Source organism: Macaca nemestrina, chromosome 18 (genome assembly GCF_043159975.1).
Source record: "Macaca nemestrina isolate mMacNem1 chromosome 18, mMacNem.hap1, whole genome shotgun sequence".
In the NCBI taxonomy this organism is placed as follows: Eukaryota; Metazoa; Chordata; class Mammalia; order Primates; family Cercopithecidae; genus Macaca; species Macaca nemestrina.
In genome coordinates, this window is record NC_092142.1 from 83,140,503 (window position 1) to 83,162,101 (window position 21,599).

Here is a 21,599-nt window from a genome sequence, read left to right on the forward strand (position 1 = left end):
GTCTTGCATCCCTCTCATGCCATTGAAGAATTAATTCACCCTTTCCCAGCTCACTACTTGGGCTCAACTCTGTCTGGCTAGAACATGCTGAGTCAAAGTTTCCCAGTTACCGCTGGCAACCACGTCCACAATACAACACAAAATGGCTTGCCGTGAAGGGCTGTTTTCTCTTTGCCTTCGGCTGGAAGATGTCCACCTTTGGCTACAGTCGTGCCCACTGGCCTCAGAGAACACAAGCGCTTCTGGGTAACATAAGGGGCCTTTCAGCCAACAGGGGTGAAGAAACTGCCTGGTAACTTGCTTGTCACTTCCCCCCTATTCAATCAGCACAAAGGAAAGGCGGTTCGGCAAGGCTAGACTAAAACAATGTAGACCCGTCTCCTGGGACATTACCAGGCAGAAAAAATAGAGCATTTAATTAAGCCCCACATGCGAGCAATCAATTCCAATTTTCCATGTCTATTTTAGCAGAGCATCTCAACTGGGTGAACAGTAAGACTCTATAGAATCTCATAACGGTGGTGGTGCTTCACCTAATTTTGATTTTAAATGTTTCTTTTAGCGCTGGCACACTTTGGTGAAGATGCCTGCTAGGTGAAGTAGAGGAGAAGGGAGATGCCTGGGTAGAAGAAGCCAGTTACAGGGATAGGCAGAGCTGTCATTAATACGTTTTGCACCAGGCATGCAGCACGAAAAATGTCTTCGGTGAGAAGGCAGGGTGGATGTGGGGGCTGATGTGGGTCCCAGACCTTCCAGTGGCTGTTTAGGCTTTGTCTCTGGTTCCAGAGTGAGCTTACCACCCAGTTCAAAGGGCTGGGCTGGACACTGACTGGAAGGAGAGGGGACTGGGAACTCGTACATTCTTTTCAGCATTATTACTTGCAAATGTTTTGCCCCAGGAGGCAGAGCCCTGCCTGCTTCGCTGCGGGTCGTCTTCATCCACAGGACAGTCCTTGAGCTTGCTTTGTGGAACCCAGGTCAGAATCCCACAGGTCTAGCCCAACACCTGCCTGCAGCTGCCTGAGGGGGAAGGGGCCTGCCCGAGGTCACACGGACAGTGGAGACACTGGGTTCCAGCCAGCGCCCAAGCCAGCCAGCTCCCAGAGAGAAAGTGGGAGCCTTTGCCCTTTTACTATTTTGCCTAAGAGTAGTTATTAAAATGTCAGTCTGGGCCGGGCGCGGTGGCTCGTGCCTGTAATTCCAGCACTTTGGGAGGCCAAGGCGGGTAGATCACCTGAGGTCAGGAGTTCGAGACCAGCCTGGCCATATGATGAAACCTTGTCTCTACTAAAAATACCAAATTAGCTGAGCATGGTAGTAGGCACTATAATCCCAGCTATTTGGGAGGCTGAGGCAGGAGAATTGCTTGAACCCGGGAGGCAGAGGTTGCAATGAGCTGAGATCAAGCCACTGCACTCTAGCCTGGTGGACAGAGAGAGACTCTGTCAATAAATAAATAAATACATACATACATGCATACATAAATACATAAATAAAATGTTAGTCCGGAACAGAAATACTTCTATGGCTACTGTCCAAGGTGCCTGTCACATGGAATTTCTATCCAAGGTTTATGGGAATCTGCCTGTCACTTTGTGGAATGGAGTGGCCGTCCAGGCTGGGGATTTTAGAGGGTGCAGGGGCTTTCCTTGTGTCATGGCCACTGGACTACTCTGTCACCTGGTGACATGTCAGCTTGGGAAAGATTGGGGTCTAAAAGAATAGGGACATGTGCCCGCATCAGCTGGGGGGATACCCGGAGGTCTCCAAGGAAAGGTGGGCTCCCCAGGAGGCCAAGGCTCCCTGGACACTAGATGCTGGTGCAGGGCGCTTCCTGGGCCAGAGCCCTCTGCCATGCTGCTGCCTGGCATTGCCATCAGTGGAGGACTGTGCCTGACACATAGCAGGACATTGTGAAAAACTAACAGAATGAATGAACAGCAAGGGACTTGTTAGCAGTGGTAAAATGCTGACTACTCTCATATGTACACTACATCAGATTGGCAGGGCCTAAACCACTTCTCTGTCATCCGTTTGGATCTCGTGCACTTTCTCCAGGGGTCTTAGAGCCAACCGCAAACTCCTGTGCGGGCCAAGCCACTCTGGGGAAGTGCCCTCAGGATGTCTCCCAGGTGTGCTCTTCTGGGAGAAGCCAGGATTTGACAGAACCTTGTACGATTAATCCTAGGAAGGAGGCAGCGCTGTCTTGCCTGAATGGCTCAATGGCTCCTCATCCCAAACTGGGCTTCTGACGCCCAATCCAGCCTCGTCATCTCCCTAACCCACAGCCTGTGCACATCACTCTGCCCTCCATAGAGCATGCAAGGCCCACGCCTTCTCATCCCAACCCACCTGTTCAGCTTCATCTCCCAAAATACCCCTCTACTCTCCAGCCCTGCCCATGTCTCTGTGAAGTCTTTGGGAGCCCACTGCTTGGAATTCATTGCTCCTTCCTGCCTGCTCTCAGAATATGCTGCTTTATCTCCAGTGACTCAGGCCTCCATCTGCCTCCTCCCCTGGATGCAAAGGACAGACTCTATTCACAGATGAATGGACAAATAAATAAATACATTGAAATGTGAGCTAAGAATGTCTATCTCCAGCATGGAGAAGACTAGTCTGGGAAGCCAGCAAGGAGCAGCGCCTACGATTCCCCTTGTGTCTGTGCCAAAGCTACACTGAGTCCATGGGGGCTCAGCTGTGGATGAAAAGCCAAGGTCCCCTGCAGTGTGGGAGGAAGCAGCAGCAGGAACGATCTTCTCAAGGGACAACGTGGACCCTGAAAGAGTTTGTCTCTGTAAGGCTAAGGACTGGATAACTGGAGAACACCACACCAAGAGTCCAGGCGGCCAAGGAGGGCCTGGCTGTGCTGGCAAGTGGAGTTTCTGCCCAGGTCTCAGGTCCCAGGTCCCAGGTCCCAGGTCCCAGTTCCCAGGTCCCAGATTCCAGGCATGCCTGGGGATGCCTGCTCCTTCTTGAGCTCCAGGTGGGGGATGGCAGGCTTGTGGGCATCAGCCTCAACATGGGATTTACTGCAAAACAGCTGATTCTTCCTTCTTAGCTACAAGTGTTCAGAGCTGGCAGGAGGCAGCAGCATTAGGGAAATACCACTGGTGGTGGTAAGCGGAAGGAGAACATACTGATCCCTCTGGAACCCGTGGAAAAGTTGGGTGGGAGAGTTTGATCAGTGGGGTTTGCAGTGACTGGACCTTTGATTTCCAATGGTGGCATGGCCCAGGAAAGATGGTCTTAGGGAAATCATGAAATTCTGTAGGCTCAGTATGCAAATACCAATGGTTACTAGTTCTGTGGGCATCCAGAACCCAGCCTGGGATGTTAAAGCCTCTGCTGGGAAGGAAAAGAGAATGAAAGAAGACTGAGCTACTCCAGCAAGATTGGACGTGCTCAGTAGATGGCCAGAGAGAGGAAAAGGCAAGCAGGCTGGACACAGTCAGCCTGGGACATCGGGCCCCCAGGGACAAGGATCACAGACACACAGCCTCTGTGGTCTTATGCCCCTCCCGCTTTGGGAGTCCTCCCTGGGCTCTAGAACATCACTAGGTGGTCTATGTGGAGTACCCTTGAGTGTGTTTCAGGCAGGGCGATGGGTTGAGGTTACTATGTAGTCACAGGGAGTGCTGAGTTACATGTGCATGATAGGCAAGGCTGGGCCCTCCAGGATGAGGTCATTGACATCGTTCATGAGCTCATGTTCACTGGCCATGTGGGGGTCCAGGAGTTCACATTCACTGGCTGGACCAGTGCTTTGGAGGTGGCGGAGACGGGCCTGAAGCTGCTCCTGCTCCTTCTTGAGCTCCAGGTAGGAGTGGGAGAAGGTGTGGAAGATAGACGTGGCCGGGAAGGCCATGATGAGGATCCCGCTCAGGATGCTGCTGAGGGCCACCATCTGGCCTGGCACACTGCGGGGCACCATGTCCCCGTAGCCCACCGTTGTCATGGAGATGATGGCCCACCAATAGGAGGCGGGGATGCTGGTGAACTCCAGCACCCGCCCTGACTCCTTCTCGGCCACGTAGACCAAAGGGGAGAATAGGGTGACGGCCACGGCCAGGAAGAGAAGGAGCAGGCCGAACTCACGTGTGCAACGGCGCACAGTGAGCCCCAGCGTCTGCAGCCCCAGCGAGTGGCGGGCCAGGCGCATCACGTAGAGGATGCGCAGTGCCCGCAGCACACGCAGGACCAGCCCCACCTTCTCCAGGTAGGAGCTCCCACTCGGCCTCTCGCCATCCTCCGGGGACTCCTCAGACACCGCCAGTGACACGTAGTATGGGGAGATGGCCAGGATGTCGATGATGTTCAGGGGCCCCTGGAAGAACTGACACTTGTCTTGGGCCTGGACAAACCGCAGGCAGAACTCCAGAGAGAACCAGGCCACGCAGACGGTCTCCACGATGAAAATATAGTAGCACTTCCGAGAGCATTCGCCCTGCGGGGAGAAGAGGCAACAATGCGGGGTAGAGAGTGGACCCGCAACAGCGCTGGAAATTGGGGGACGACTTCATGCCCATGAGCTTTGTGCTGTAAACTTAGTTGTCCACCAGAACCTCCTTTTACACAGTTTTCCAGTTGTGGCTGGGTATACAGCAGATCGGCTAGGTCAGAGACCGTTCTTTCTGGCTTCCCTTGCCACTAGGTGTGGCCAAATGACTAAGTCCTCACCTCTGGACTGGAAACAGAAGTGATGCAAACCACTTCTGGATCTAACTCGCGCACACTCTTTTCATCCTTCGTGTGAGCCGGGACAGCACAGATGGGCCTGCAACCCAGCTAAGAAGAGAGGACTGGACCAGTGCTGCAGGCCAGGAGGGAACATCAAGGCGGGAGAATCTGGAATAAGAGTTGTCTATACTCACCCACATCCCTCACCTTGGGACTATTGCACAAGAGAGAAATTTGGTTTAAAACTATTCTAGTGTGCGGTCTCTTTGTTATAGCTGCCAGCCTCTACCTTAATGACATCAGTACCTCGGGGGACCATGCAATGCTCTGCTGCTGTTACTCGAGCCACATAGCACTATCGTGAGCAGGCAGCATGACCCCATTTGACGGCCCAGGAAGTTGGTCACAGCAGTGAAGTGACTCGCCTGAGCTCACATATCTAAGAGGTGGTACCAGGACTCTTAGCTGCTGTTGGCTATTTTGTAACTTTGTTGTTTACCACCCCTCATTCATTTAGCCAACAGAAATGTATGGAGGGCCCACTTTGTGCCAGGCATGGTGCTAACCCCTGGGCATACTGTGACTAGACAAACAGATATCATTTCTGATGGTTTGAAGGCTGGTGGGGCAGAGAGGGCTCCCAAATCCCCAGGACAGCCCTTGGGATGTGTAATTGCTGCCCTTGACACGCGGGATTCCAGCTGGGCAGTTCCAGCCACGTGGGCGCCATTCTGGTTTCTGTATTTTGTTCTTCCTCCCGAATAGTTCAGGGTAGTTCCACCAGCCCTTCTGCCACTCAGAGTGTGGACCTTGAGCCAAAACCATCAGCCTCCCTGAGGAGCTTGTTAGAAACAGAGCATCTCAGGCCCCACCCCATCCCACGGAATCATATTCTGCAGTTAACAAGATCTCCAGGTGACTCATGCAAATTGAAGTTTGACAGGCACTGTTCTAATGTGTGGTTCTCAACCTTGGCTGCAGATTAGAATCACCTGGGGGTTCCTTGAAACATTCTGTTGCCTGGGCCAGGTCCTCCCAAGATTCTAATTTAATTAACCTAGGTTTGAGCTGAGCAGTAGAATTTTCCAGAACCCCCATGGATAATTCAAATGTGGAGCCAGGGTAGAAAACGTAGCTATAAATATTTTACACACACACACACACACACACACACACACACACACACACACGATACATATACTTGATGGATGAATGGATGAATGGCCAAAGCAACTTGTCTGTGTTAAAGGCAAGATGTTGACAACCACAGTTTTCTTTGGATTAAAGTGCTCTGAAGTGGAAAAAGAAATTATTTCCAGTGCCCACAGAAATCATAAGCGGAAATGTTCTTTATGCCTGGCTGCTGGAGGAAGAGAAACAGGCTGAACCATGCCAGTCTCTATTTGCCTGTCCAGGGCAGGGTACCTTTCTGGCTGGACTTCTGTGTGGACTATTGCAGGGGTGGGAGTCAGAGGCAGCACTGCCAAGGGGTGGAATCCAGAGTGTTTCAGCCTCTTCTTTGGAAACTGAAGCTCAGAGAGGGGCAGGGGTCACTGCGAAGCCACACAGCAAGTTTTTTAGCAAGATTGGAGAATCAGGAACTTTCTGTGCCCTGCCAGCTTTCAAGCCCTCCAGAAAGCATGTCTGCTTGTCTAGTTACAATACTCCCAGAGCCTAGCACAGTTTCAAATCCCACCTCTTCCACTTACTTGGGCAAATCACTTGTCCCTTCTGGACTTTCAGTTGTCTAAGCTCTGAAGAGCTGTCGTGATGAATAGAAATTACGCATATAAAGCCATGAACAGGACCGTGCACCTCGCAGGCACAGGATGCACTGTAGCCATTTTAACACAATCATACATTGGTCATGGACCACAGTCTGCTTGGTCAGTGTAAGGGTAGCAATGCCTTCTTCCTATGGCTAGATATTACAGGAAGGTGAGGGGATTCTCCAGCCCACTGAGAGGTCTTCGCCACGACTACCCAGGGTTTGCTTCAGGATCCTGAAGGGCTCGGAAGATTTGGGTTCCCATTCCCCAGCCCTGCTACAAACTTGCTGTGTGACTTTGCAGCGGCCACTGGCCCTCTCTGTGCTTCAGTTTCTAATACAGAGTTTGGAACAGAATTGGCATTTCTCAAAGCGGATTTGGAAACCCCGGCACCAGAAGTCCCCAGGGTGCTTGTTGTAAATGCAGATTCTTGGGCCCTCATCACAAAATCCAGACCTTAGGGTGGCGCCCAGAAATCTACATTTGGCAACTGCCCCCATTCACTCTGAGGCACCTGGAAGGTTTTCAGGCTCCGAGCTAGGTTCTGTCTACAAGGCCTCTTTCTTTGCAGACATCCTGGGAGTTTCTCCCTAGGCTCAAAATACTCACAGCCTGGGAATAACTTCCACACTGATGACCCAATAGCTCAGGAAGGTGACTCCTGAGAGGCCGAGAAGGCTCTGCCGGGTCCTCCTGCCTGTGGGGCTGGCATTTGGACATTCAAGCCATGCACACTGACTGCTCCCCTCCCACGGCCTGGCCCTCTGGCCACCTCTCTGGACTGCAGCAAGGGCTCTGCTCTGCCGCGTCACTGCACCTGCATCAGGCTCTGCTCTGCATCCTAAATCCAGCCTCCCAGCACTGGTCCCTCAGAAATGCCGGCATTGGGCAGGGGGTGTTTATGGAGCCTGGGCAGAGGAAATAATTCCCAGCTTAGCAAATATTCGAAGAAAAGAGAAAAGGGGGAAAGAAGGAAAGAAAAAAGTTATCCTTTCTCCCTTTGTGGAAGTTCTGTGCTTAAACCCAGAAAGTTCCAGGTCCTAGGAGCCCCCTGGTCCCTGGGCATACCGGGATGGTTGGTCACTCTATTCCTGGCCCTTGTCACAGGCACAGCGAGGTGTGTTCTGGCTCCTTCCTGTAATGAGGAAGAACAAGTGTCGGCCCGGAGAAGGCCCAGGGCGTGAATGATGAAACAATACGGATGAATCCCACGGGCCTGGTGTGGAGCAAAGCAAGCTGGGTGTGTGTTTCCATTTGCAGGAAGCTCGAGATCAGACAGCCTCATCTAGGGTACACAAAGTGATCAGAACAGAGGCTGCCTCTGGGTAGTGTAAGGATGGCCTGTGAAGGGCCACAAGGGAGCTTTCTAGGGTCACGGAAATATTCTGTACTCACAGGGGAGAGGCTGACATGGGTGCATCCGCTTATTAAATTCTGCACCTAAGATTTGTGCATTTCAGTGTATGTACATTTTACCTGTAAAGCTGTAAAAGAAAAATAGTAACAAATGATACGTGATTTGAGGTGGAGAGGGGATAGAAAGAGAGAGGAAACAAGAATGGCAGAATATTGGCTGGGCACGATGGCTCACGCCTGCAATCCCAGCACTTTGGGAGGGCAAGGCGGGTGGATCACCTAAGGCCAGGAGTTCGAGACCAGCCTGACCAATGTGGTGAAACCTTGTCTCTACTAAAAATACACAAATTAGCCAGGTGTGGTGACACATGCCTGTAATCCCAGCTACTTGGGAGGCTGAGGCAGGAGAATCGCTTGAACCTGAGAGGTGGAGGGTGCAGTGAGCCGAGATCGCACCACTGCACTGCAGCCTGCGTGATAGGTGATAGAGCGAGACTCCATCTCAAAAAAAAAAAAAAAAAAAAAAAGTGGCAGAATATTGACCATTGCGTGTAGCTGAGTCATGGTTTCCCAGGGGTTCCCTATATTATTCTATTGACTTTGTAAATGTCTGAAATTCTCCATAATGAAAAGTTAAAAAACAAAAATAAAGGATAATCAAAACCACAGTAAGACACAATTTGACATCCACTAGGATGGCTAGAATCATAAAGACAGACAATAGCCAAGTGTTGGTGAGATTGTGGAGAATCACTGCTGGTGCAGATGTAAAATGGGGCAGTGGCAGTGGAAACAGTTTGGCAGGTCCTCAAAAGGTTAAACAGAGTTAACATGCAACCCAGCTGTTCCACCCCTAGGTGTATAGCTCAGACAAATGAAAACATATGTCCACACAAAAACTTGTACGCAGGCCGGGTCTGGTGGCTCATGCCTGTAATCCCAGCACTTTGGGAGGCTGAGGCGGGTGGATCACCTGGGGTCAGGAGTTTAAAAGCAGCCTGGCCAACATGGTAAAACCCCGTCTCTACTAAAAATACAAAAATTAGCCAGGCATGGTGGTGGGCGCCTGTAATCCCAGCTACTCAGGAGGCTGAGGCAGGAGAATCACTTGAACTCAGGAGGTGGAGGTTGCAGCGAGCCAAGACTGTGCCACTGCACTGCAGTCTGGGTGACAGCCTGAGATTCTGTCTCAAAAAAACAAAACAAAAACAAAAAACTGGTACACAAAGTCCATGGTAGTATTATTCATAATAGCCCCAAAGTAGAGACAACTTAAACATCCACAAACTGATGAGTGAATATATAATATGCGGCCTATTCACACAATGGAATAGTAGGCAGCCATGAAAAGGAATGAAGGGCTAAATCATGCTACAACATGAATGCACCTTGAAAACACGATGCTGAGTGAAAGAAGCCAGACACAGACACCCTATGTTGGATGATTCCATTTAAGTGAGATGTCCAGAGCAGGCAAATCCACAGAGACAGAAAGCAGAGGGGTGGGTGTCCGGGGCTGGATGGAGGAGGAAGGGAATGATGGCTTCGCAGCTCCATGATGATACTAAAGACCACCGAACTGCGCACTTTAAAAGGGCGAATATTGTGGTATGGGAGTTACAGTCAGTTTGAGCTGGCTGCGTACTCCTGGGGGAGGCAGCAAGTGGGAGTAGTGGGGGTCCCAGAGCCTGGCCCGCACCTGTTTCACGCAGCAGCACGGCGGGTTTCCTGAGGGCAAAGCTGCTGCCCTGGGGGCCCTGCAGGTGCAGCGAGGGCCAGTTCTGGAAGCTCCATCTGGGAGGGGCTCAGGGTCCACATGACCTTGGAGGCTTCCTCGCCCTCTCTGTCCCTCCCAGCAAGTCCTGCCAGTCCCACTTTGGAACGTGGCCACCTCTCACTTTTGCTGCAGCTCCTTAGTCAGGGCTGGTCCATTCCTCAGCTCGGCATCCCTTCCTCCCCTCCCTCCTGCGGTGAGTTCACCATTTGTGCCTCTGGCCCTGGCCTGAGGCCCTGAGCTGTTTCCTCTGAGGCTCTCCTGGGGCCTGGATGTGCTGACTCACTCCTCCCACTCCTTTAGCCACTTTTCTCTCCTGCCCGTGCCCTCTGCCACCCTCCCCTCCTTTACTCTGCTCCCATGGGCCTCCCCCAAGCCCCTCCTCACCATGAGCCGCAATCCCTCCTCCCCAGGTCTCCCCTCCCGCCCACTCCCAGCAGCTGTCCCCTCTTCCCAACACTGGGACACAGGGACTCTGAAAGTGTTGGAACCAATTGGACGGGGTCAGCCCCATCATGGGACCTGGCCCATGAGTCATCTAACTGAAGGCGTCTTCCCTTCTGTGAAATGGGGGAGGTGATTCTCATCCCGCAGGGCAATTGTGGGCACCGGGGAGACCTGCTCAGGGACGCTGTAGTGTAGGAGCTCCTCAAATCTACGTTGCTTGTCTTCCTCCTCAATCCTCTCCCCGCACTGCTGTCCGGTTCAGGCCCTGCAGCTGATCCACCATGGGCTCTCCCTGGCCTTCACCTTGGGCAGGTTGGATGGCTGACTTCTCTTCTAGAGCTTCCAGCAAATTCTTATTAGAAAGCAGCTGCCACTGGGCTGGGCATGGTGAGTCACGCCTGTAATCCCAGCACTTCGGGAGGCTGAAGTGGGCGGATCACTTGAGGCAAGAGAGTTTGAGACCAGCCTGGACAATGTGGGGGAAACCCTGTCTCTACTAAAAACACAAAAATTAGCTGGGCCTGGTGGTGCATGCCTGTAATCCCAGTTACTCAGGAGGCTGAGGCACGACAATCACTTGAACCCAGGAGGTTGGAGGAGAGTCGAGACTGCACCACTGCATTCCAGCCTGGGCAACAGAGCAAGACCCTGTCTTGAAAAAAGAAAAAGGAACTGCTGCTGAGGGAGCATTACTAGCTTAGCGGCTATCAGGCAAGTTACGTAACTTCTTGAGGCCGTTTTCTGATCTGTAGAATGGGATTGCGGTGAGGATTAAATTAGGAAACAGGGAAATGACTAGCACAGGGCCAGGAGCCCAGCAAGGGTCTAAGAAGTATCCACTGACTGTGAGTCTCACAGTGGTTCTCCCTGTGCAGAGATGACAGGCCGCCATCCCATCGTCTCTGTACTAATATCCCTTCAGCAGTCACTGAAGGAGAGACCTAGGGACCCTCCCAGTGTCCAGCACAGGTCCAGCCTGCAGGGGCCCTTCCTCAACGACTCATGAATGAGTGTGGGTGGCGGTGTCTGCGCGGGGCATTTGCAGGGGGCTGGGAGTTGGACACGCGGAGGCGGGGGGAGTGTGAGGAGGCAGAGGAAACTGTCACCTGCAGAGCATCGGGGAGGCCCCAGGCCAGGAAACAGGGAATATTGATTCTTGGCCGGGACACAGGGAGAGACACAGCTGCAGGAAAAAAACAACCAAAAGCAACAAAACTAGGATAAGAAGCATTTGCTAGAGCAATTACTAAATGCCACCGAGCACAGAGAAGCTCCAGAGAGCAGGCCAGTTCTTTAGGAAGCTGATTCATGGTCCGAGAAAGGGACAGAGGAGGAGGCAGGAGCTGGATCTTGCGCAGGGCCTCTTACTAAAGGGTGAGGAGGCAGGGAGGTGGACATGGCAGCCCAAAAGGTGAGCTGCATCCTGGGGAGGGGGGCCCAAGAGTCCCAGCTGGTCTTTTAAGAATCTTTCTCTGTGGGCTGGTCGCAGTGGCTCATACCTGTAATCCCAGCACTTTGGGAGGCTGAGGCTAGTGGATCACCTGAGGTCAGGAGTTCGAGACCAGCCTGGCCAAAATGGCAAAACCCCGTCTCTACTAAAAGTACAAAAATTAGCTGGGCATGGTGGCGGGCGCCTGTAGTTCCAGCTACTCTGGAGGCTGAGGCAAGAGAATCACTTGAACTCAGGAGGCGGAGGTTGTGGTAAGCAACCTGCACTCCCGTCTGAAAAAAAAAAAAAAAAAAAAAAAGCCGGGCGTGGTGGCGGGTGTCTGTAGCCCCAGCTACTTGGGAGGCTGAGGAGGCAGGAGAGTGGTGTGAACATGGGAGGCAGAGCTTGCAGTGAACTGAGATCGCACCTCTGCACTCCAGCCTGGGTGACAGAGCGAGACTCCGTCTCAAAACTAACAAACAAATAAACAAACAAACCACTCTCTGTGCCTTCCTCCCCCAGCCCTCCACCTTAGTAAGACGCTGAAATGTCTACAGTCTAGGATGAGAAGGAAGGCGAGAACCGAAGAGCCCACGTGGTTCTGCTCCCTAACCCCACCATGGTTCTGCAGAGATATCACCAAGGGCGCTTTACTCGGTTGCCATAGGGTGTACATGTCCCTTTGACAATATCCCTGAAAGCCCCAGGCAATGTTGTGGGGCAGGAGTAGCACCCAAGGTGGGAGGAGAACCGTGGGAAGGCCGGCAGGGATGGTCTTGAGCGTGGTGAGTTCCCTACTTCTCCTACCGAGTCTCCAGCCAGAGCAAGCCCTCAGAAAAGACACGCTGAAAGCCAGAGCAGAGGAGGAATGAGGGCAGGCACTGGAAGGGGATGGAGAGGACATTTGAGTCACCGGCCCCTGACTTGGCCATTGCGATTCAGGTTGGAGGGAGCCAGGGACGGAGGCTGGTGAGCAGAGCAGCAGAGCAGGTGCAGAGGTATGAGCCCAGCCCCAAGGGGGAGCAAAACAACAAGCGTCCACTCTGTGCTGGTGCCTGATATACAGGTTTTCATTCAGTCCTCAGCACCGCCCTCTGAATAGTGTTATGATTGTCCTCTTTGATGGGTGAGGAAATAGAGGCACAGAGAAAGAAAAGGACTTGTCTGAGGGCAGAGCCAGGGAGTAGGAGAGCTGGGACTCAACCCGGGACGAGCAAACTGAAGATGCTGGTCCTTTCCATGACCTGATACTATCTGCAGTGGTTGGGATGTCTTAGTAGCAGTAAAGAGGAAGAAAAATGGTCCTGGCCAGTGGTGTTCAGGCTGCCCCGGAGGGAGGTAAAAGGCAGAGCTGCCCCGCCAGGTCTGAGGTCACGTAGAGAGGGCGCGTGAGATGAATGGCAGGGAGGACAATGAAGGCAGAGGGAAAGAAAGAACCTGGAAAACTGCAGCAAACACACAAGGACATGAGGCTGCAGGTGCCCAGGGCTGGAAGGACGCTAGGGACCAGTCAGCTGTAAAATGACAAGTCCAGACCATCATTTTACCAGCAGGAGTTTGAGGTCCAGGGGCAGATGTGACCTGCCCTGGATCTCCCAGTGCATTCAAACGAGAGTCAGGGTCAGGCGGGGTGGCTCAAGCTTGTAATCTCAGCACTTTGGGAGGCAGAGGCAGGTGGATCACCTGAGGCCAGGAGTTCGAGACCAGACGGGGCAACATGGTGAAAACCCATCTCTACTAAAAATACAAAAATTAGCTGGGGATGGTGTTGCGTGCCTGTAATCCCAGCTACTTGGGAGGCTGAGGCAGGAGAATCGCTTGAACCTGGGAGGTGGAGGTTGCAGTGAGCTGAGATCGCACCACTGCACTCCAGCCTGGGTGACAAGAGCAAAACTCCATCTCAAAAAAAAACAAAAACAAAAACAAAAAAACGAGGGTCAGGACTAGATCTTGAATCCTGCCTATTGAAAGGGGTCTGTGTGGCAGCCGTGGGGACAGAATCCTGGCTTCATGTCTCAAACTCATCTTGTTCCTTGGAGGTGGGGGTCGGTCTTTGGAGTGTGTCTCTCTATCTTCAGCTGTCAACGTGGAGTAGGCCGTCAGTGCTGGATGGATAAACCAATAGTGGCATATACATACAGTGGAATAGTATTCGGCCATGAAGAGGAACGAAGGTCTGACACATGGCACAGTGTGCATGGACCTTGAAGACATGATGCTGGAGCAGGAAGCCAGTCACAGAAGACCACACCTGGCATGGTTCCATTTCTATGAAATGTCCAGAATAGGCTAATTCATGGAGACAGAAAGCAGATGGGTGGCTGCCAGGGGCTGGCGGGAGAGGGAGGAGGAGGGACTGCTTAGCTGGGACAGGGTTTTCTTCTGGAGTGCTGAGAACAAGTTTTGGAACTAGATAGAGGTGGTGGTGGCTGCAGAAGATCGTGATTGTACTAAATGCCACTAAATTGTTTCCTTTAAGGTGCTCGATTTCATGTTTTGTAAATGTCAACGCAGAAAAATGGAGCAGGGGGCTGGGGTGCAGTGGCTCATGCCTGTAATCCCAACACTTTGGGAGGCCGAGGTGGGAGAATCATTGGAGCTCAGGAGTTTGAGACCAGCCTGGCCAACGTGGTGAAACCCATCTCTACAAAATATACAAAAATTAGCCAGGCGTGATGATGCCTGCCTGTGGTTCCAGCTACTCAGGAGGCTGAGGCGGGACGATCGCTTGAACCCGCGAGGCAGAGGCTGCAGTGAGCTGAGATTGTGCCACTGTACTCCAGCCTGGGTGACAGAGTGAAACCCTGTCCAAAAAAAAAAAAAAAAAAAAGGTATGAGCAGGGCTGCTCAGAATCTAAGCTCCAAGGAAGTAAGAAATTTGTCTTCTCTCCAGCACCCAGAAGAATGGGCTTTAGTAGGCAGTCAATGACTGTTGCTGAAGGAAGGTAAAGGATGAATGTTTGGTCTCCTGTTAACTACTACTGAATGAATGAATGAATGAATGATGATCAGTATGACGGATGTTCGCTGAGCACCTCTGAGTGTTGGCACTGTCCCAGCTGCTTTATGCACCACATGATCCCTTGAGGGAAGCGCTTAGAGCACCCTCATTTCACAGAGGAGGAAACTGAGGCTCAAGGAGATTAAGCGACTTTCCCAAGATCACTGGGTTAGTCACGGGTGAGGCCAAGGTTGAAACCCAGGGCGTCTGGCCTTTGCACCATCTTGCTGGCCTGAGAGCTGTTTCACAAAGTCTGGCTGCCTCAGAAGCACAAAATGCCCCTGAGGCTGAAGTTCTAGACTACAGGTGAAGTGGCCCAGAATTGAAAGTTAGGACTGGGCACGGTGGCTCATGCCTATAATCCTGGCACTTTGAGAGGCCAAGGCAGGCAGATCGCTTGAACTCAGGAGTTTGAGACCAGCCTGGGCAACATGGGGAAATCCTGTCTTTACAAAAAATACAAAAAATTAGCTGGGTGTGGTGACGCACACCTGTAGTCCCAGCTACTTGGGGGACTGAGGTGGGAGGATCACTTGAGCCCAGGAGATGGAGGCTGCAGTTAGCTACCAAGATCGTGCAACTGCACACTAGCCTGGGTGACAAAGTTAGACCCTGTCTCAAATTTAAAAAAAGAAAGAGAGAAAGAGAAGGAAAGAAGGAAAGAAAAAGAAAAGGAAGGAAGGAAGAAAGAAAACAAAGGAAAGGAAAGGAAAGAAAGATGGTATCAGTGTTGTGTAGTCATAGGGGGTTGGATTTTAGAGCCAATCAGAGGTGAGTTCAAATCTTAGTGCTGCCACTTACTGGGAGCTTCAGAAAGTGATAAAACCTCTCTGAGCCTCAGTTTCCCATCTGTAAAATGGGGGTGGAAGTGGTATTCACTTCCCCATGCTGCCACAGGGATGAAATCAGTCCACGGTGTGAAATGCCAACCTCATGAATGGCACTTAGGAAACATTGGTTCTTTGATCCTTTTGGGGAAAAATCCCCCAGGGAAATCCAGAACTTTAAAATCTGGTGCCCCTTAGAAGAGCTCAGGCGCTGGCTTGGTCCTTCCTGTCTACACTGCCTCTTCCCTTCTCCAGTGTAATTTTTTTTGAGATGGAGGTTTTCTCTTGTTGCCCAGGCTGGAGTGCAGTAGCACAGTCTTGGCTCACTGCAACCTCTGCCTGAGGGTTCAAGCGATTTTCTTGCCTCAGCCTCCCAAGTAGCTGGGATTACAGGTGCACGTCACCACACCCGGCTAATGTTTTTTGTGTTTTTTAGTAGAGATGGAGTTTCATCATGTTGGCCAGGCTGGTCTCGAACTCCTGACCTCAGGTGATCCACCCACCTCGGCCACCCAGACTGCTGGGCTTACAGGCGTGAGCCGCTGCACCCAGACTCCATTGTAATTTGCAATCCCTGGCACAGACCTTTACCCCACTATCAGGTTTACTCCAAGGGATGTTGCTATGAGAAGGTAGAAAAATGGAAAACTGTTTACAGCAAATGTCCGTCCATTGTTTCTGTTTCTGATGGAGGAGTTCTGTGGGTTATAGCCCTGGGTCTGTTCCCCCACCCTGCCATTGTGACATTTCATGTGCGTGGATGCCATCAGGGTCAATTTGCAGGACACTGGCCCCACACCCAACGGGCACTGCCTGACCCAGAAGCAGCCGGTCCCTCTCAGAGTGACATTCCCTGAGGGCAAATAAGGAACACAAAGCACGTGTGGCCATCGTCCTTTTACGTAAATGTAAGGTCACCGTCTTGGGAGAACAAAGACTGCGTCGTCCTCAGCCTCCCTGCTCTCTGAATTATTATCTAAACAGGAACACAGACACTCTCCGGGCAGCACCTCAGCCTGTCTCTGGGCACACACACAAAGGCGCTTTCACTCAGGAGAAAGCATAAAGATACTGTGGCTGGGCCCGGGCATAAATCTCTCTTGTCCCAGGAGGAGACGTGGCTGCCTGATCCTCGGCTGAAACTTTGGACTGCGCAGGTCTGCAGGCCCACCTCTCCCCTCTAATTTGATTTCCCTAGTCACTGTTAAGCTGGGCCTGGGCTCATGCCCTTCGTCATTTTCAAAGCATTGGATTTTGAAAAGATCTTGGCCGTCTGCACAACCGAAATCCTGGCTCCTACACAATTTCTCCCCTCTCTGGAAATCTCTAAGAGGGAACAGGTTTGTGGGCATCCAGGGGCCTTTCTTTATTAATTGCAATCAGGGCACCCTTAAGAAATGGGGTAGGGAGGTCACTTGTTTTATCTTAATCTCTGTACTGCGGAGTCCACACATAAATATTTCTGTGAACAGGCAGGCGCTGAAATCACATGCTTTCATGCTGTAGAATGAAAAAATGCCTATGATTGGCATTATCGTCTTCTCCATGGGAAAATAAGCTGTTTAGAGGCCCAAGTATTTCGTGGGGTTTTTTTAGGGTCAAACTTTTGTAGGTTGGACAAGACACATTTTATTCAACCCATATTTACTGGGATCCTACTGTGTGTGAGGCATGGGCTGGTTCTCCATTTAAGTCCTTTCTATCTGGCAAGTTCTCTGATCCCGGTGTCTTGCCCTGGGACATATCTTTAAGCGAAGAGAACTTAGGTGAGCTGGCAACTGTTATGAGCCAAATAGAGCAAGCACCATCTTACGTATGTGTTTAGTTTCTCTCTCTGTTGATTACAAGGTAAGCTCCAAACGTCAGGATGATGGGCAGCCCTGGGGAGCTCGGTGCCGGGAGGAGTGATCTTTTACATCAGGAAACAATCTAGTTCTCTGAAGCTTTCCAATAACCCTCTCAACCAAATGCTAGGTTCTTATTTTGCTTCTCAGACCATCTGGCTCCCGGTTGGAGGGAGGGTATCTTGGGGTCTCCTGTAACTCCCTGGAAAGGGGATGAAGGTATGGGCAAGCAGCACTTTTTGCTCTGGCCTCCTGGGGCGGGGTGACTTACATATCAGCTCACCTGTGAGTTTCCCATCCAGTGAGACTGGCCCAGACACTGAGCACTGCAGGGAAACTGAGGCCTGGGGACCTTTGCATCCTTGGTGTCCTTACTGTGGAGCTCCGAGGAAAATAAATGGCCCGTGCCTCAGTTTCCTCATCTGAAAACGGAGTGGGGATGCCCAGGAGAATGTTAGCTCAAGAAGGCAGGGATTTCATGTTTTTGACCTGGTCTAGGGCTTAGCACAGAGTGCTGCTCAGTAAACACATGTTGAGTTCACTGGGTGAGTAAACCTTGGTGGTGACATTACCCATTTCACAGAGGGGGAGACAGGCTCAGAGAGGAGGTGGAGTGATTCGCCTGTAGTCACAGAGTGGGGAGAGCCTGGAGAGGTGACGCTGGGTCTGTGTGGCCCACTGAGTCCGTGCGTGACTGAGGGCCACTGAATGACTTTCACGGTGAGTCGTAGGCACTTTTGCCTTTGTAGGACTCCAAAAAAAAAAAAAAAAAAAAAAAGATGAAAAATTGTCTTTTATCACTGATGGTCTAATAATGAATATAATCCACGTTGGATAATATTCATGTTTTTTCTTCTTATTTTAAGACCTGAAGACATTTTCGTGGGCCCCTAAAAGACACCTCTGCCCGGGCACCCTGCGGGATGGAGCCATGGGCCCCATCAGAGGCCACTCACCTGGTCCTCCTCCGCCCTGAGGTCCGGCATGGTGCTGACGCACAGGCTGACGGCGGTGGTGGCCACGAAGAGGATGGAGAGGCAAGCGAAGACCTTCCCAGGCAGCCCGGACTGCGGGTTTTCCACCATCTCGCGCAGTCGGTTCATGCAGAGGCCCCAGCGCGAGGAGTGCGAGGCAGGGCGGCGTGTCTCCCTCTGCTGCCGCAGAACCTCCTCCCTGTGCAGCTTGGCCAGCTCCTCCAGCTCCTCCAGCTTCCTCAGCAGCTTCCGCAGGCAGCACCTCTCCAGGTGGGCCTCCTCGATGCCCCAGTAGGCCAGCTCCTCCTGGAAGGACAGCGCGCACATCTCCTGCAGCAGCACCAGCTTCCCGGCCGCCAGGAAGCTCACGATCACCCCGAAGGCGCTGGGGCTCCTGTCAAAGAAGAACTCCCGGTTGTCCTCGTCGTAATCATCGCAGAGCTGCGCGATCTCCTCGTAGCTCCGACAGAGCCTGAGTTTGCTCAGGCGGCTCAGCGGGAACTGGTCTAGCGTGCTCCAGGGAAGGCGATACCTCCTGCCCCCCACGTTGATCAGGATCTCCTTCTTCAGGTCCACCGGGGAGGCGTCCAGGGCGCCCACCTTCCGCACCCTGCGGTAGTAAAGGCCCTTGATGGACGGCATCTTCACCGGGCTGGACAGGAGCTGACTCCAAGGGCTGTGGGAACCATAGTGGTGGTGTCTGGGATGCAGGCCCCGGTCTCCGGAAGGCATGGGCATTGCCGAAGATCGCAAGGCAAGGAAGTGCTGGGTTTACCAGTCTGACACCCAAGGGACAAAGAGCAAGAAAAAGGAAGGGAAATCAGCCTTGGGGCAAAGAGTCCTGGATGTCGCGACTACAGATGTTCTTACATGTGCTTTCCTGCAACCGCATCTGCATGGCTTGTTCTTTTAACCTTTAGCTCAACACATATTTATTGGGCACCTACTGTGTGCTTGGGATACATCAGTGAACAAAGCCCTTCCCTGGTGGAACATCTACTGGTATCGAAGAAGAATGTCTCCAGAACAGACGTTGCATGGATGGGGACTGAACTGCATGGATGAGTAATTCAGTCCTGAGCTGGACAAATCAGAGCGGTGCCACTTCTGGGCTCTGTGGTCTCAGGTATGTGGCTATACCTCTCTGATCTCAGCATCATTCATTCAAATGACAAGACTTGTACTAATCTTGCAAGGTACAGTTGGTAAAAATAGAGCTTAAGAATGTAGGCTCTCAAGTTCACTGGCAGGGCCGAATCCCTTACGGACTGCCAGCACAGGTGGGTTACTCAGTGTCTCTGAGTCCTTTGCTTTATCTGTGTGATGGGGGCAGTTTGAGTACCCACACTGTAGGGCATGGCAAGGGTTATATGCAGTAACATACAAGAAAGTGTGTATTAATAACACTTCTAGATGCTTCTGACATGCCTGGCTTCCCCTAACTCACCTCAACAACCTCATGAAGTAGACATAAGATCTCCACTTTATAGATAAGGAGGTTGACGCACAGAAGTCTTGCGTGTCTTGCCTACGGTTTAGCAAGCACCTGACATCAGGAAGTTCAGTGAGGGTCTGTTATTAAAAGTTGGAACAGACCAGGAATGTGACTGTCCTTAGCACAGCATCTAAGCATCTAGGTCTCAGGAGGAACTCCACCAGTCTCACTTAATCACTCTTGGTTGCTTCCTCATTTGGGGAGGCCTTTGCTAAGGGGACAGAGGAGCATGGCATACTTGTAATCACAGTACTCCTCCATGTTCATTGTGCGCTTGCCTTAGCCATCCTTGCTGTGTGACCTCCAGCCAGTTACTCCCCCTCTCTAGGGCCATGGTCTTTTATCTGCAGAATGAAGGAGGCCTCCGGGCACAGTGGTTCATGCCTGTAATCCCAGCACTTTGGGAGGCCGAGGCAGGTGGGTCATCTGAGGTCAGGAGTTTGAGACCAGCCTGGCCAATGAAACCCCGTCTCTACTAAAAACACAAAAATTAGCCAAGCATGGTGGCATGTGCCTATAGTCCCAGCTACTTGGGAGGCTGAGGCAAGAGAAAGGCTTGAACCTGGAAGGCGGAGGCTGCAGTAAGCCGAGATTGCGCCATTGCACTCCAGCCTGGGCAACAGAGCGATACTCTGTCTCAAAAAGAAAAAAAAAAAAAAGAAGGGGCCTCTAATGCTCTCTCCATTTCAGACCTATATGAGATGCTTGACTTAATGTGAGTGTTTTAGATTTAGCCAATTCACATATTTAAAAAGGCCTTTCCATAATATTTCTAACCTTCAGATCCTGCAACCATTTCTTATGCCATTCATTCTAGCCAGAGCCATTTCCAAAGCATCTATAAGCTTACATTTTCAGATGCACTCCACTCCAATCAAGAGAGAAACTCGGCAGCTGAAAGGAAATCAAAGTTCCTCTCAATTTCAGAGCCAGTTGGATTCTGGTGGATAGTGGAGAGTGAATTGCAGCCTATTTCACACTCTTGCTCCCCACACAACATTCTGTTGTTCTGAGTGCATTACTTTGCTCACAGGGGACCGCCAGAGGAGGATGAGGAGCCTGCAGAGAGAAGAGTATTTTGAAATCCGGGGAGCCCTTTGCCAGCTTCCTCATTTTCCCAGTGCAAAAACCAAGACCCAGCGAGGGGAAGTAACTTGTCCAAGGTCACACAGCAAATCCAAATCCAACCCAGCACTCTGTCCCCCAGCCTGGGGCTCCTTCCAGAACCTGCAAACTGCCCTTTCTGCATTCACTGAATAAACCCAATTTTGCAATCTACGGCTTTCCAAACAGCTGGCAAGCAGCTCCTTCCGGAGCACGGGAAAGGAATTCACTGAAAACAGCACTTTTGCCAAGGATGTTTAACAGCATCAACCTCCCCCCGGCCCCCGCCCGCTCTGCAGCAAGCATTAACTCTTCCCATCAAGTTTCACTCACCCTCTTGTCTCAGGGAGCCAGTTTCCAGCTGTTTCTCTGCCAAGCAAGGGGAGCCCATGTCTTGGTGCCCAGGGAAGGGACAGGTTTGTAGTGGAGATGAAGGGGAAGAAAAATAATTCCCAAAACAGCAGTTTCTGGCAGAGTTAGTTTCCAGTCTTTCTTCCCGTGCCGCCTCCAGAAACCAGAAGTTCATTCATTCTGCATCTCTCTCCAGCAGCTGCAGGAGAGCCCTGGGGGATTGAGGTGGGATTGTTTTAAAGGACCCAGAAGTCCTTTTCCTTATGAGAGATGAGAGTCTGGGGGTTCTTGCTGGGAGGGAGCCAGGGCAGCTGTTCTGGTTGAGCAGCGGACTCTGCACTTCAAGTCCCACAGGGACAGCCAGTGTGGTCCTGCAAGAGAAGCCAGTGTGTGTGTGTGTGTGGGGGGGGGGGGTGGAATGGGAAGGGCTTAGAAATAATCTCTCCATCAGCCAGCAGCAGGAAGGAGCAGCAGCCGCTGCCACTCTGCCAACCGCCTAGGAGGCAAGGGGAGCTGTCCTCCCTCCCCTGGCATGGAGGAGCACAACT

General features: G+C 51.8%; 1 protein-coding gene across 1 annotated transcript; it reads right to left on the reverse strand.

The window, feature by feature from the left end:
- Positions 1–1,921: 1,921 nt before the first annotated feature.
- Positions 1,922–21,230, reverse strand: LOC105496772 (potassium voltage-gated channel modifier subfamily G member 4). The gene is made up of 4 exons (XM_011767365.3): positions 21,034–21,230; positions 20,447–20,655; positions 18,084–18,880; positions 1,922–4,447 (listed from the first exon to the last, which is right to left on the reverse strand). Exons 3-4 carry the CDS (start codon positions 18,837–18,839, stop codon positions 3,644–3,646), a joined length of 1,560 nt encoding a protein of 519 aa, XP_011765667.1. The 5' UTR covers positions 18,840–18,880; positions 20,447–20,655; positions 21,034–21,230; the 3' UTR covers positions 1,922–3,643.
- Between the last annotated feature and the right edge of the window lie 369 nt (positions 21,231–21,599).

What these genes read in the sequence shown, in the direction of transcription:
- LOC105496772 (XM_011767365.3), bottom strand. Translation starts at nt 18,839, where the DNA reads ATGCCCATGCCTTCCGGAGACCGGGGCCTGCATCCCAGACACCACCAC. An exon ending in TCAGGGCGGAGGAGGACCAG is followed by an intron (nt 4,448 to 18,083) that starts GTGAGTGGCCTC and finishes TTCTCCCCGCAG; the next exon opens with GGCGAATGCTCTCGGAAGTG.